At 36.3% G+C, this 14,156-nt stretch overlaps 1 protein-coding gene across 1 annotated transcript in view; it reads right to left on the reverse strand.

Annotated features, from left to right (window-relative positions):
* Positions 1–14,156, reverse strand: part of LOC109450219 (sperm flagellar protein 2) — a 159,206-nt gene that overhangs the window by 137,146 nt on the left and 7,904 nt on the right. The window contains exon 2 of the mRNA XM_074329218.1: positions 10,878–10,980. Within this exon, the coding sequence (XP_074185319.1) occupies positions 10,878–10,980 (103 nt within the window). The remainder of the gene's footprint in view (positions 1–10,877; positions 10,981–14,156) is intronic.

Here is a 14,156-nt window from a genome sequence, read left to right on the forward strand (position 1 = left end):
TAATAAACAAGGTAAGAAGGCAGCTGAGAAACAAAATGAAAAATCTCCATAAAATAAACTTAAAAGATATGGAAATATGTAACTTAAATAATAGAAAATTCAAGATTGCAGTTCTAAAAAAGTTCAACAAGATGCAAGAAAACTCAGATAGGTAGTTTAATGAACTCAGAAATAAAATCAACAAACAAAATAAATATTTTACGAAAGAGTTTGAAATTTTACAAAGAACCAAATAGAAATTCTGGAGCTGAAGAATTCAATAAAAGCGATGAAGAAAGAAATAGCGAGATTAGGAAATAGAGCTGACTAGAGGGAGGAAAGAATTGGTGACATCAAAGATAGAAATCTGGTAATGATGCAGATGGAAGAAGAGACTTGAGAGTTAAAAGAAATGAAAGAACTCTATAAAAACTATCTGATTCCATCAGAAAGAGCAATGTAATAATAATGGGTATACCAGAAGGAGAAGAGAGGGAGACGGGCACAGAGAGTCTATTCAAACAAATAGCTGATCAGAACTTCCCAAACCTATGGAAAGAACTGGATCCTCAAATGCAAGACTAATTACCTTAATCCTAACAGGTCTTCTCCAAGGCACATTATACTGAAGCTGTCAAAAATTAATGATAAAGAAAGAATCCTCAGGCAGCCCAGGACAAGAAGGCTATAACCTACAAAGGAAAGCCCAAAGATCATCAGACTTTTCAGCAGAAACTCTACAAACAAGGAGGGAGTAAAATGAAATATTCAAACTATTGAAAGAGAATTACCAGCCAACAATAATATATCCAGCAAAATTATCCTTTAGATGTGAAGGAGGAATAAACACTTTTCCAGATATACAGAAGCTGAGAGAATTTTGCACCACAAGACCTGCATTACAGGAAATACTGAAGGAGTTTATTCTACTTGAAACAAAAAGGCAAAGGGATACAAGACCATGAGCAAGATTACTAACAGACAGACAGAAGCAGGAAATGGCAACCCCTACACAGAATAGGGCACTATACACTTAAACATATCACAAAGAGCAAAGGAGATAAAAATGTAAAAAAGTAAAAGAGAAGAAAAAGACTGTTTGCTACTGCAACTCAGAAATCAGTTCACATCATAAACAGGGATAATTTATGACAACAAAAGCATAAAAGGGGAGGGAGTAAAGGTCTGAATTTGCAAGAGGGAATGGAGATATGAAGCATGCTGAAGAAAAAGTACTGTATATATGAAACTCAAAAAAAAAAAAAAAAAAAATCCAGAACTGAAACACATAACATAAAAAAAAAGGAAACAGGAAAAAGTCATATAATACCCAACAAGACAAAGGATAAAAATCATATGATCATTTCAATAGATTCAGAAAAAGCATTTCACAAGATACAACATTCGTTTATGATTAAAACACTTAAGAAAATGGGTATAGAAGGAAACTACCTCAACATAATAAAGACCAAATATGACAAACCCTCAGCTAATATCATCCTTAATGGTGAAAAACTGAAAGCTTTTCCTCTAAGATCAGGTAAAAGACAAGGATGCCCCCATCACCACTGTTATACAACATAGTGTTGGAAGTCCTTGCCAGAGGAATCAGGCAAGAGAAAGAAATAAAAGGCATCCAAGCTGGGAATAAAAAAGTTAAATTGTCACTTTTTGCAGACAACATGATTTTTTATATAGAAAACCCTAAATACTCCACCAAAAAACTATTAGAAACAATAAACAAATACAGTAAAGTTGCAGGAAAATCAATGTACAAAATTCCATTGCATTCCTAAACACTAACAATGAAATGTCAGAGAAGTGAGTGAAAAAAGCAATTCCTTTTTCAATTGTAATAAAAAGAATAAAGTACAAACTTAACAAAGGATGTGAAGGATGCATACATTGAAAACTATAAGACGCTATTAAAAGAAATTGAAGAAGACACAAAGAAATGGAAAGATATTTCATGTTCATGGATTGGAAGAATCAATACAGTTAAAATGGCTATATTACCAAAAGCAATATACAGATTCAATGCAATCCTTATGAAAAACCCAAGGGGACTTTTTCAAGAAATAGAAAAAAAAAATCATCAGATTTGTATGGAACCACAAAAGACCCTAAATAGCCAAAACAATCCAAAGAAAAAAGAACAAGGCTGGAGGTCACTTCCTGACTTCAATTTAGGCTACAAAATGCTAATCAAAACAGTATGGTACTGGCAGAAAAACAGACACACAGACCAATGGAATAGGATTGTAAACCCAGAATTAAATCCACATATATATGGGCAGATAATTATCAACAAAGGAGCCAAAAACATACAATGGAGAAAGAAAGCCTCTTCAATGAATGGTGCTGAGAAAATTGGAAAGCCACATGCAAAAGAATGAAACTAGACTGCTATCTGTCACCATATACAAAAAGTAACTCAAAATGTATCAAAGACTTAAACATCAGACCAGAAACAAAAGATTACATTGAAGAAAGCATAGGTAGTAAACTTATGGACCTTGGGTTCAGAGAGGATTTTATGAATTTAACCTCAAAGGCAAGGGAAGTAAAAGCAAAACTAAATGAATGGGACTCTATCAAACTAAAAGGCTTCTTTACAGCAAAAGAAACCATCCACAAAACAAAGAGGCAACCACCAAATGGGAGAAGATATTTGCAAACAACGCCTCCAATAAGGGACTAATATCCAAAATATATAAAGAACTTGTACAACTCAACAACAACAAAAACAAACAATCCAATTAAAAAATGGGCAGGGGATCAAGAAGACACACAAACGGCCTACAGATATATGAAAAAATGCTGAACTTCACTAGCTATTAGGGAAATGCAAATAAAAACCACAATGAGATACCACCTCACACCTGTTAGAATGGCTATTATCAACAAGACAAGCAATAATAAGTGTTGGAGAGGTTGTGAGGAAAACTGAATCCTCATACACTGCTGGTAGAGATGTAAATTGGTACAGCCACTATGGAAAACAGTATGGAGTGTCTTCAAAAAAGTAAGAATAGAATTACCATACAACCCAGCAATCCCTCTTCTGGGTAACTACCCAAAAAATCTGAAAATATTTTTTCATAAAGATATGTGTACCTCTATGTTCACTGTAGCATTATTCACGGTGCCCTTTGACAGATGACTGGATAAAGAAGATGTGGTACATATATACAATGAAATATTACTCAGCCATAAGAAAAGATGAAATACTGCCATTTGCAACAATATAGATGGATCTTGAGATTATCATGCTAAGAGAAATAAGTCAGAGAACCATATGACTTACTTGTATATGAAATATAAAACTGAAAGCAACAAAGGAAAAAGACAAACAAAAACTCAAAGACACAGACAACAGTTTAGTGGTTATAGTGGGTAAGGGGGGTGGAGGGTGATAGAAGAGGGAAAAGGGGTCAAATATATGGTGATGGAAGGAGAACTGACTCTGTGTGGTCTGCACACAATGCGATATATAGACAATATAGAAATGTACACTTGAAGCCTATATAATTTTACTAACCAATGTCACCCCAATAAATTTAATAAATAAAAGAATCAGTAAAAACTTTCTAATTATGTTACATTTATTTTTTAATTACCTGCTATCAGATTAGGCTCATATTTTAGAAGAAATTCATTATTTCATTCATTTATTAATTTATTATTTCAACAAAAAACATTTATTGAATACCCATTATATGAAAGATTTATTTAATATGTGAATAAATTTAAATAAATTTACATATTTGTTAAATTCTTACAAAGATGAATAAGCCTTTGTCCCTACCCTTGAGGATTTCATAATGGGGAAAAAATAGATGAATAAACAAATAGTGATAAGTTGAGGTAAGTGTTGTAATAGAAGTTTCAAATGATCTAGGGCTGTTAATGCACCTATGGATCCAGTGACAGAAAGAAAACCAAAGATGCTGGATGTATTTTCAACTCTTGTGCTTCTCTCTGATCCAACTGGATACAAATATCAATTTTAACCACTGGCCTATTTTCTCTTTACTTTAACTTCTGAACATTCAGTGACATTCCTTAATAGAAAAAAACATATATACTGAATATACTTGAATATAAGTGAAAGTCCTACCCTCTCTCCAAAAATGGTACCCTAAAACAGAGGGAGTTGCCATATATTTGGCAGAATTTCTAACATTATAGGGTTACTCATTCAATAACTTCATTTTGGACTACAAAATTATTTGGGGAAGATGCAGTGACTTTCAGCAATCTCAATTAAATTTTTAGAAGCTTATGGAGATCACTTAAAACTTAAAACTTTACATATTGTCCCTAGTATACTATCTGTCAAGAGATTGCTCTCAAGCAGTGGTTTTAAAACTTTTTTTTTAATCATCTGTACCATTGAAAATCTGAGGAGAACTATGGAACCTTTTCCACAGGAAAAAAATATATACATCCATGCATATATACAAAATGTGTATACCATTTTGGGGTGCTGGTGAACCTCCTAAAATCTAGCCCAAGGTGCCATTAACTGCAAGTTAAAAATCCGTCTCTAAAAGGAGGTGAGACTGGGGAAATATCTGAATGATTTCTAACATGATAAGGAGCCAGTATCACGGGGATGCAAAGTAAACAACAACAACAAAAATAGTGACGTGATAACTGAAATTCCTTTCCCAGTTGTGTGGTGTAACTTACTGTAGTATTTCCTTTATTTGTTATTACGCTTTTAACGGAAACAGTTGGTAAAGTATACTTAGGCTATTGTAATACATCAACCAAACTTTGAATATAATATTTTAAATTAGTAAAAAAGAAACCAATCTTAAAGGGAATGAGAATTGATAATGCATGCTACAAGGAAATATTATCGACAATAAGAGTAAACATTATTTTTTAGGTTTTCTCACGTCCAGGTTTGCAATTTGTGACCCCACAAATGCTTTTACAGTTTGAGATAAACATTTGCCTAAAATGATTTGGGTAAAGAAGACCATATTTTAAAGAGTATGATTGTAAAAGAGGATAGTCAGATCAATGACTTGTGGTTACATTCCTTGGACAGGCTCCCTGTCCTAGGAGGTCTGTGTCCACTACACATATTTAGAAAGCTAAGGCCTAGAGCCACTTGTCAGGGCTTTGGCCTGGGTCATAACCTTGAGTTGCAGAGGTTAGGAGCGACATAATTCAGGAGGGAGAAGCCAAAAGCAAACATTAGCTGTTTCCAGATTTTATCAACACTTAGCCCTGTACCCAATAAAAGTGAAGGGCACTTCCCATCCTCTTACTTGTATTACATGGCCCTCAGAATGTAGTGTAAGCCTACTAATGTTATGGTTTCGTTACACATAAACTTTAAAATGGCTTTTATAGACTGGCCGAAGTACCCAGGTATAACAGTACGTCTTCTCTCTTAAAGTTATTAATATTTATTTCAAATTTCCAATCACTCAAAATTTGGAGAGTATAACTGCTGCCTAAATTGATGGAAGTCCACTCTTGTTATAGCACATACTTTATCAGTTACATGATAATCAACAATTGTTTTTGAACACAGAGAAACCACTGGGACATTTTTGCTCTGGAGACAAAGCATCTGATGTAAGCGATGACTCTAAGGAATAAGAAATGTATTCTGATAAAAGTCTTCTCTCTCTCTACTTGCAGTGCTAATTTACCAAGGGATTACCTGCCTCCTCTCCTGCTTACCACCTGGTGAGGGAATACATCTTACAAGGTAAGTAGAAGCTGCCCTTCCAGGGATATCCATGCTTCTTTATTTTTCAATCTTATAACTACTCTGCCCATTTTTCACCCTTCGAAATGGACTAAAGATATTCTAAAACAGAGAAGTCTTTCAGAGTTAGATGAGTTCTTCTTAGGATTAAGTAATTTCCAAAGCAAATAACTTCAAGTGATTAGCTACATATACTTTGTTTGTTGTTTACATTTTAGACTAAAGCAACTAAAAATACCGACCAAATCACAAGCTCTGATACTAGACAGCTGCCTAAAAAGTAGGCTTTAACAAAGAGGGACCCTTTTCCTCACCAAATACACTGTTACAAAGGTCATATCCATGGGTTTACTGATCCTTGCCTTCTTTATAAGATTGTGTGCCCTGGAAAAAAGTGGATTGTTCCAAGAACTAATGATGGATAGTATTTTGTTGTCAGGACAAGTAGGTCCCTCTCCCCATGTTAAGGATCGTGATGACTCTCGGTGAGATAGAAACTTAGTCTTTTACAGTGGGTGAAAAGCATGGTTGTTACACGCGATGATAAACAGGACACACACCTGTCCAAAGGTGAGATAAGGGTGTGAAATCTACCCTGTGCTCCGCTTGCCAAGCCCTATGCCTGGCCTGAGGCTGCTTCATCCTTTGTCTTTGCACAAAGACCTCTCTGTTCACTAAGGCTTCTCTGTGTCTTCACAGCTGTGTCTATTCAGATGGAGTCCTTTTTCCCATTTCACACAAAGGCCCTCTATGGCCCTGCTAACAAGTCAATTTAGTACACCTGATATACTGCATGAATGATATGGTTAGTATGGTCATTTAAGTTTCCTATAGCTAAACAGGTACACATTCTGACATCATTCATTTATTCAATAAACATTAGTGTATGTCTGCTATGGGCCAGGGACAAAGCTTGGAGCACAAAGAATAAGCATACTCTGTAACTTTCAGCAACTCTGTGATCTAGTTGAGGAGTGAACATTGACATACTCATCTATGGATCATTGTTTGGACATCGGCATTCTGAAAAAAATTGACCTTGTATAAATAAAGAATTACAACTTAATGTGATAAGGAAAGAGTTGTCCACAGTGTTATTAGAACAAACAGAAAAAGAGAAATAACTCTGCTAGGGGAGTCGAAGAGTTTAGAGCTAGATCTTAAGAATGAAAAAGAGTTTCTCGTGGTGAAAGTGAAGGAAGAATATTAATACGCAAAAGTGTAAGGCATAACAAAATACATGACGTGTTTCTGGACCACAGCAGCTTAGCTTAGGGCTCCAGGTTAGTGGAAAATGCAGCGGAAATGGTGGAGGACGGTCACACTGGAAAGCACCTTGTAAGACATGACTTGAGAAAGACAGAGAAACTGGAATATCTCAAGTTTCTTAAGCTGATGGGGATACCACACCTAAAGATGTGGGTGTAGCATTTTCGTTCTACTGAGTTCAGACAAGGTCTCTGTATGTAGGATTTACCAGGATACATAGCATTCTTTAACTCAAAAAACATTTATTGAAAGCTAAATATGCACCAGGTCTGTGATAGCTCTGTAGATGCAAAGAAAAATGACTCAATACCCCTAACTTCAAGGTGTTTGCATATGCAATGTGAAACGTAAAAGAGACTCATAGAGAGTGACAATAAAGTGATCAGTGTTATAATAAGTAAACATGTAAGGTAAGTTTTTTTTGTTTTGTTTTTTAACTTCCACAAAAGAATAATAAACAACAACAAAAAAGGACTGGAAATCTGGTTACACACAAGTCATCACAAATCAATCTGTGCATATGAACACTCCTGAGAACAAACAGGAGAAAAAGGAGGGTGTGGATACTGACCTACCTACTCTGGACATCTGATACGTTAGAGGCTGACACTGGCTTCTAGTGAAGGGAAGGCAGTGCAGGTAGGAATAGAGGTGGCACAGGCCTGGGAGTTTAGGCCAAGGAGGCAGTTGGGGCCAAACTGTGATGGAACTTGTATGCTTTGTCCGTGAGAAAGAGATGTGAGATACGGGAGTATGGATTAGAATGTTACCCAGTATCGTAGATGTTTAAGAAATTATCTGGGATTAGCAAAAGAGGGGTTGCTTGATATGAAAATATATTACCAATCCATGATTTGTCTTGTATCATACTATTATTACCTGTACAACTAGCAGAATCTCTCACCTTTAGAATCTCTCACCTTTATCAGAGAATAACTCACCTTTAGAATGGAAGTATCAGATTCTTTTGCCCAGAGGCCTTGCAACATAGTTACTGCTCAATGGAGGCCTACTATTCTAGGCAGTCAAAAGCTAAGGAATGCTTGACTGGGAAATATCAAGTTAAAACATTACGGACTCAGAGAGAGGCTTTCAGAGCGGCAGATTAAGAATTTACAAAAATCCATTCTGCCATAAAGGCAATAAGAAAACAGACAAAATTGTAAAAATCAACTTTTTCATAACTCTAGAAATTAGCCCAGGGCTTGAAACAATCCAAGTAGCATTTATTTAACAAAATGAAACTTAATCTCAGTGAAAACAGAGAGCTTTTGGTCATTTTTACTTGCCCAATTTCCATTCCTTTCTTCCCAGCTCCATGTAACCTTAAAACCCAGCAACTCTGTGTTGACAAAAAAGGGGCCATATATTAAACCTGACAAGTTCAGGAGTAGGCCCCAATGGCAGACCCTACAAACTCAGAGACTGAAATTAACCACATAGGATGGTCTGAACATAAAACCCCTTCACTAAAATTGGGTCATGGCCAGTAGTCACATGTTGGCCTGCAGCTTCCTTGACAAAGGTCAATCAGAACTTTAAATGAGCTTGTCTACTTGCACCAGAGCACGAGGCCACAGAACCTCTCACTGTTAACTTGTTCCCAAATACCATTTCCATGTGCTGTAAATGTTAATTATTAATTAGCATGTACTCACTCACCAATGTAAAAGAAATTATCTTACCCAATCCCAGAGATTTCCTCGCTTTGCTTTTTCCCACCCCCTTTAATCTGCCACCAATGGATTTTATGTAATCTTCCTTACATCTCCTCCTTTGATTCTAACGTATAAAATAAGCTGCACACCCACTATTCTCCAGAGCATTTTCTTAATCCACTGAGATTTTGCTTCCTGGCAGTTGTTGCCAGTTTGGCTCAAATAAACTCATTAAAATTCTCTACAGGTTTGGACGTTTCTTACGTCAAAACTTGCAACAGTGGAAGCTGTAAAAACCAGCAGTCTAGCAGCCATCTGAGTAGACAGACAAATTTAAATCTCCTCAAAAATAGTTTAAAATAGTCAATGAACCTTATAATCCAGCAATCTTGCTCCTTGGTATTTACCCAAAGGAGCTGCAAACGTATGTCCACACAAAAAACCTGTCCAGGGATGTTTATAGCAGCTTTACTCATATTGTCAGAACTTGAAAGCAACCAAGGTGCCCTTCAGTAAGTGAATAAATAAGGAAACTGTGGTATCTCCAGATAATGGAGTATTATTCATCACTGAGAAGAAAGGCGATAACAAGCCATGAAAAAACCTGGAGGGATCTTAAATACATATTACTAAGTGAAAGAAGCCAATCTCAAAAGGCCGAATACTATCTGATTCCAAGTATGTGACATTCTACAAAAGGCAAAACTATGGAGACAGTAAGATGATCAGCGGTTGCCAGGGGTTGCGGGGAGGAAGGGATGAATAGTCAGAGCACAGATGGTTTGGGGGCAGTGAAAACACTCTGTGTGATACTGCAACGGTGGATTCACGTCATTACACGTTTGTCCAAACCCATAGAATGTACAACAGCAAGCGTGAACCCTCATGTGAACTATTTACTTTGAGTGACGATGATGTGTCAGTGTTGGTTCACCAATCATAACGGATGTACCCTCTGGTGGGGGACACTGGTAATGGAGGAGCCTATAAACGTGGTGGGCAGGAGGTTAAAGGGCAATCTCTGAATCATTCTCTCAATTTTGTTGTGAATCTAACACTGCTTTAAAGAAATAAAATTTAAAAGAAAACAGGCAAGAGATTTGAATAACATTTCACCAACAAAAGTATACAAATTGACTAATAAGCACATGGAAAGATGCTCAACGTGACTAGTCACTGGGGAAACGCAAATCAGAATCACATCAGATACCAGGATGGCTGTAATAAAAAAGGCAGGCTACCACAGCTGTTGACGAGCACTGAAGAAACCGAATCCTTCGTACATCACTAGTATAAATGTAAATGATGCAGGCGCTTTGAAAAGCAGTTGGGATGTTCCTCAAAATGTAAACACGGACCACACAACCCAGCAATTCCACTCCTCGCTATATACCCAGGAGAAATGAAAGCATTTCCACGTAAAAACACAATGTTCATGAAAGCATTATTCATAATAGCCAAAAAGTGGAAAAAACTCATATCCATCAATTGATAAATTCATAAGCAAAATGTGGTACATCCAACTGACATTATTCAGCAAATAAACAGAAATGAAGAAGTACTTATCCATGCTACAACACAGATGAACCTTGAAAAGATCCTAAGTGGAAGAAGCCAGTCACAAAACACCACATGCTGTGGGTACAAAATTATAGAATAGGCAAATCCATAGAGACAGAATGTCAGTGGGCAACAGAGGCTGGGTGTGTAGATAGTTGTGAACCATACTAAATATGTAAATATACTTAAAACCACTGAATTGTATGCTTTAAAATGGTGAATGATGGTATATAAATTATATCTCAATATAGCTGCTAAAAACAAAAAATATTATTATTATTATTATTTTACTATTAAGTTCTATTTTATATTTTTAAAACACAAAGAAAAACACTAATTGGCTGTACGCTGTTTCACTTCTTCTCTTAAAAGAAAGCAGGACCAATTAACAAAATAAGTAGTAACCTGGCCTAAAAATGCAGGAGTACAGAAGAGATTAAAGTGAGTCCCTTCTAAGGATGAGGTCTTGCTGCAACCATATACCTTTCTGTGCTCTGTACTCCTGGGAAATGAACACAGGAGGAAGCAACAATTTCCAAACCAAAGGACTCCTTGGCTGGTTTAGGTTTAAAGGGGATCTTGAGATTGATGATTCGTAAAAGTTAATTTTGGAGGCTAAAACCATCCAAATGCCAAAGGAATTGAATTTTTTTAAAGTGAGGAATAATCTCACTTACCTCCTGTCTGAAAATTCTGAAAAATCATCCTGGAGTTCAAACTTGTGCAGAACTTCTCCAATTAGATAGCCACTGGAAAATGCCTTTGCAAAGGATTTGGGACCTGAATTTTCAAACAGAGAGATTCAAAAGTAAATATCATGTTGCACCTAGAACTTAACATATCTTCATTATGTATTTATAGAGTAAAACTCCATAATTTAACTTGAACACAAAATGCCATGAAAATACTTCTAGAAATATCTTTTAATAACCAAGTAAAACGATGGAAGTTTAACAGTAGACATCTTCTAAAGATTCCTGAATAAATATATATCAATTCTTGATGACGCATGAAATTTTGAAAGAAAAGACATGTCTGGTCAAATGAAAGTAAAACCAATAAAAGGTATAACCTTAGATTTAAAAACAAACCTTCAATATATTTTATAAAATTACACTCTGATACCTTAGTTAGCAATACAACCTATAGATGATGATAGCATAGTATTCTGGCCAAGTCAGGTACAATCTAACTTTTTTTTTTTTTAATTTATTTTTTAAATTTATTGGAGCAATCTAACTTTTTAAAACATTAATTAAGACTCAATGTTAATCTTTTTACAATGGAAATTTTACAAAAATCATCTGCACCTTCTTAAATAAAGCCTACTGAATAGAGTCAAGATGTGCCTAGGTGGTTCAAGGGGGTTACTCGGGTCCAGTTGTTGTTCTGTGCAATGATGAAGGTAGTCCAGACGGAAACAGTCTGTGCAGCCAGAGACATCCATGTTGGAAACTGGCTCCTGAGTTTCTTATCTCTAGAACATATGGGACGTATCTATATCTACTTGGAGAGCTATTTTAAAGATTAGAGGTCATGAATGAAAATTCTTTGGTGCCACACGTGCCTCATAGGAGGCACCTAATGATAAGGGCATTAAAGAAAAGTGTTAAATAGAATTTGCTTTCTTTGAAAATGTTCTTAGTTTGGGGTCACTTGTATTTTTTTTTTTTTTTGTAATGAAGTGAAGGATATAGGGTAGTCTGGTTTTCAAGGATGAGACATAAAATTGATGCATAAAATAAATTGTATTATCATAGAACAAAGCCAGCTCTCAAATGATTTCAAAATCCTCAACATGTTTCTATCAGGATCCTTTAGACAACAGCAGCCAAAATACTGTATATCATTGCAGTTCTCACACACGCATTTGTACCAGATTGTCCTCTATTATCTATTTGACTAATAATAAGGTGGCCAATTGAATAGGAAGAAATGTTGGAGTTGCAGAACTGATGCTTGGCGAGTGGCTGCAGGGGTGGTGAAGTGAGTTGCTCCGTAATGGCCACTGCGCAGAGACCTGGCTCATTGGACTACACACTCTCATAGGAATGAGACTCTTGAATATCTGACACCAGCCCACAATTTTGCCGAAAGCTTTTCTAGTATCTGTTCTCAAAATATTTTATACTCTTAATAATACCCCAATTCTTACATTGAATCAGTATAATAACAGAGTAGTTAAAAAGAGATGTCAGCTATCCCCATGGATTCCATTTACTCAGAGTGAGCTCCTGAGCTGTCTAGCGTTAGAATCTATTGACTATGCCTTCTGGCATCATACAGTAATCATCTTTGAAGCAACTGAGATCCAAATGTCTCCTGCCTTTAAAGGGTAGAGATGTTCCATCTCCTCCTTCTGAGTCACTGATGCATTCTCCTTCCCTGCCACTGCTGGCCACCAATGCTGTTCCCTGGTCTCAGCTGCCACCACTGTCTTCATGTGCCATCTAGGCTGTTCTGGACGGCCCTTGCACCTCTTCTTCCTGTGCTGTCCTTTTTTCTTTTCCCCCCTTCTCTCTTCCCTTGCCCATCCCTATTTTTCTCTTAGTTTTTAAGTAGCCGTTGTCAAGACTATGAATTTCTATTAATCGTCTAGAGACTATATATAGCTTTGCATTCAGTAGCTATGCTGTATTCAGGTAGTCTCAGTCCCCTTCCCACTACCTCTGGATTTCTCACTGTGCCTGTTGTTCATGTTGACTGAATGCATGAAGTCTAGCCCTTGAATAACTGGGGAATAACTACTACCGTGTTTCCCCGAAAATAAGACCTAACCGGAAAATAAGCCCTAGCATGATTTTTCAGGATGACATCCCCTGAACATAAGCCCTAATGAGTCTTTTGGAGCAAAACTTAATATAAGACCCAGTCTTATTTTCGGGGCAACACGGCATATTCTATTCCGTCACTCTCAATATAGCAGGCAAACAGTCTGTCATAAATCGTTTGCTACAAAAAGGTCACTAGAAAAATAAAATCATAATCGACTTCCTTTGAATTGGCATGTTTTAATAAGGCAATTCAGATATGGATAAAATAGAGGCAACTATAAATATAAAAGTTAAAGAAGAACAGTAAACACTTATTATTTCATTGTTAAATAATTTACTACAAATAATCAAGTAAAAAAACATCTATCTGCACTTTTGTATGCAGAAGACACTTTAGATTTACTATGTGCTACATGGTTGAAAGAGAACAAAGCAACAAAAGGAAAACATGTACAAATAAAAGAGAAGAAAAAAGAATACATGTAAGAAATTAGACATGACAAGAAAAAGATAAAGTAAAATATATAAGCTAGAAATATAGAGATTAAAAAGTATGAGAAGGCAGGTAAGAAGTCGAAGAGAGAAAGGGAGAGAGTTGGGAGAAGAGAAACAGTAAGGAAAACAGAAAAAGCAAACAAAAGCTTATTTGTTTTCTCCTTGGTTTATCACATTTTTCTTCTCACAAAATATTCCTGAATACCATGACTACTTTCACGACGGCCACCTCTGTAAGATAGTTTGTACTACCAACTGGAATTTCCTATGGGAAAGAAGAAGTGGGTTTGCTCTGAGACAAGGAACAATGAAGAATATGAGGAATAAAAAACCATGGGAGTCCAGTGATGATCTCAGGCTGAGCTCAAAAATGATTACATCCCAGATAAGGTTGGTCAGCAACAACTCAACCGTGCCTCCAATCTCCCGATCCCCATCACTAAGGTTTCCTTTGCTGAAATCTTTGATGTGGGCCTTTATGAAAGGTCTATATTAGGCAGGGACAGTGGGTGAAATGGCCCTGAGCCAGCTGGAGAAAGGACATACAAGGTGTGATAAAAAAAATATGTAGAATGTTTAAATAAAAAAAAAAAATGATTACAGTAAAATACACATTACCAATAATCCCCTTAAAATACTCCCCCTTCACTTCGAACACACTTATCCCACTATTCTTGCCACTTTCTG

This window comes from Rhinolophus sinicus, linkage group LG03 (assembly GCF_036562045.2).
Source record: "Rhinolophus sinicus isolate RSC01 linkage group LG03, ASM3656204v1, whole genome shotgun sequence".
In the NCBI taxonomy this organism is placed as follows: Eukaryota; Metazoa; Chordata; class Mammalia; order Chiroptera; family Rhinolophidae; genus Rhinolophus; species Rhinolophus sinicus.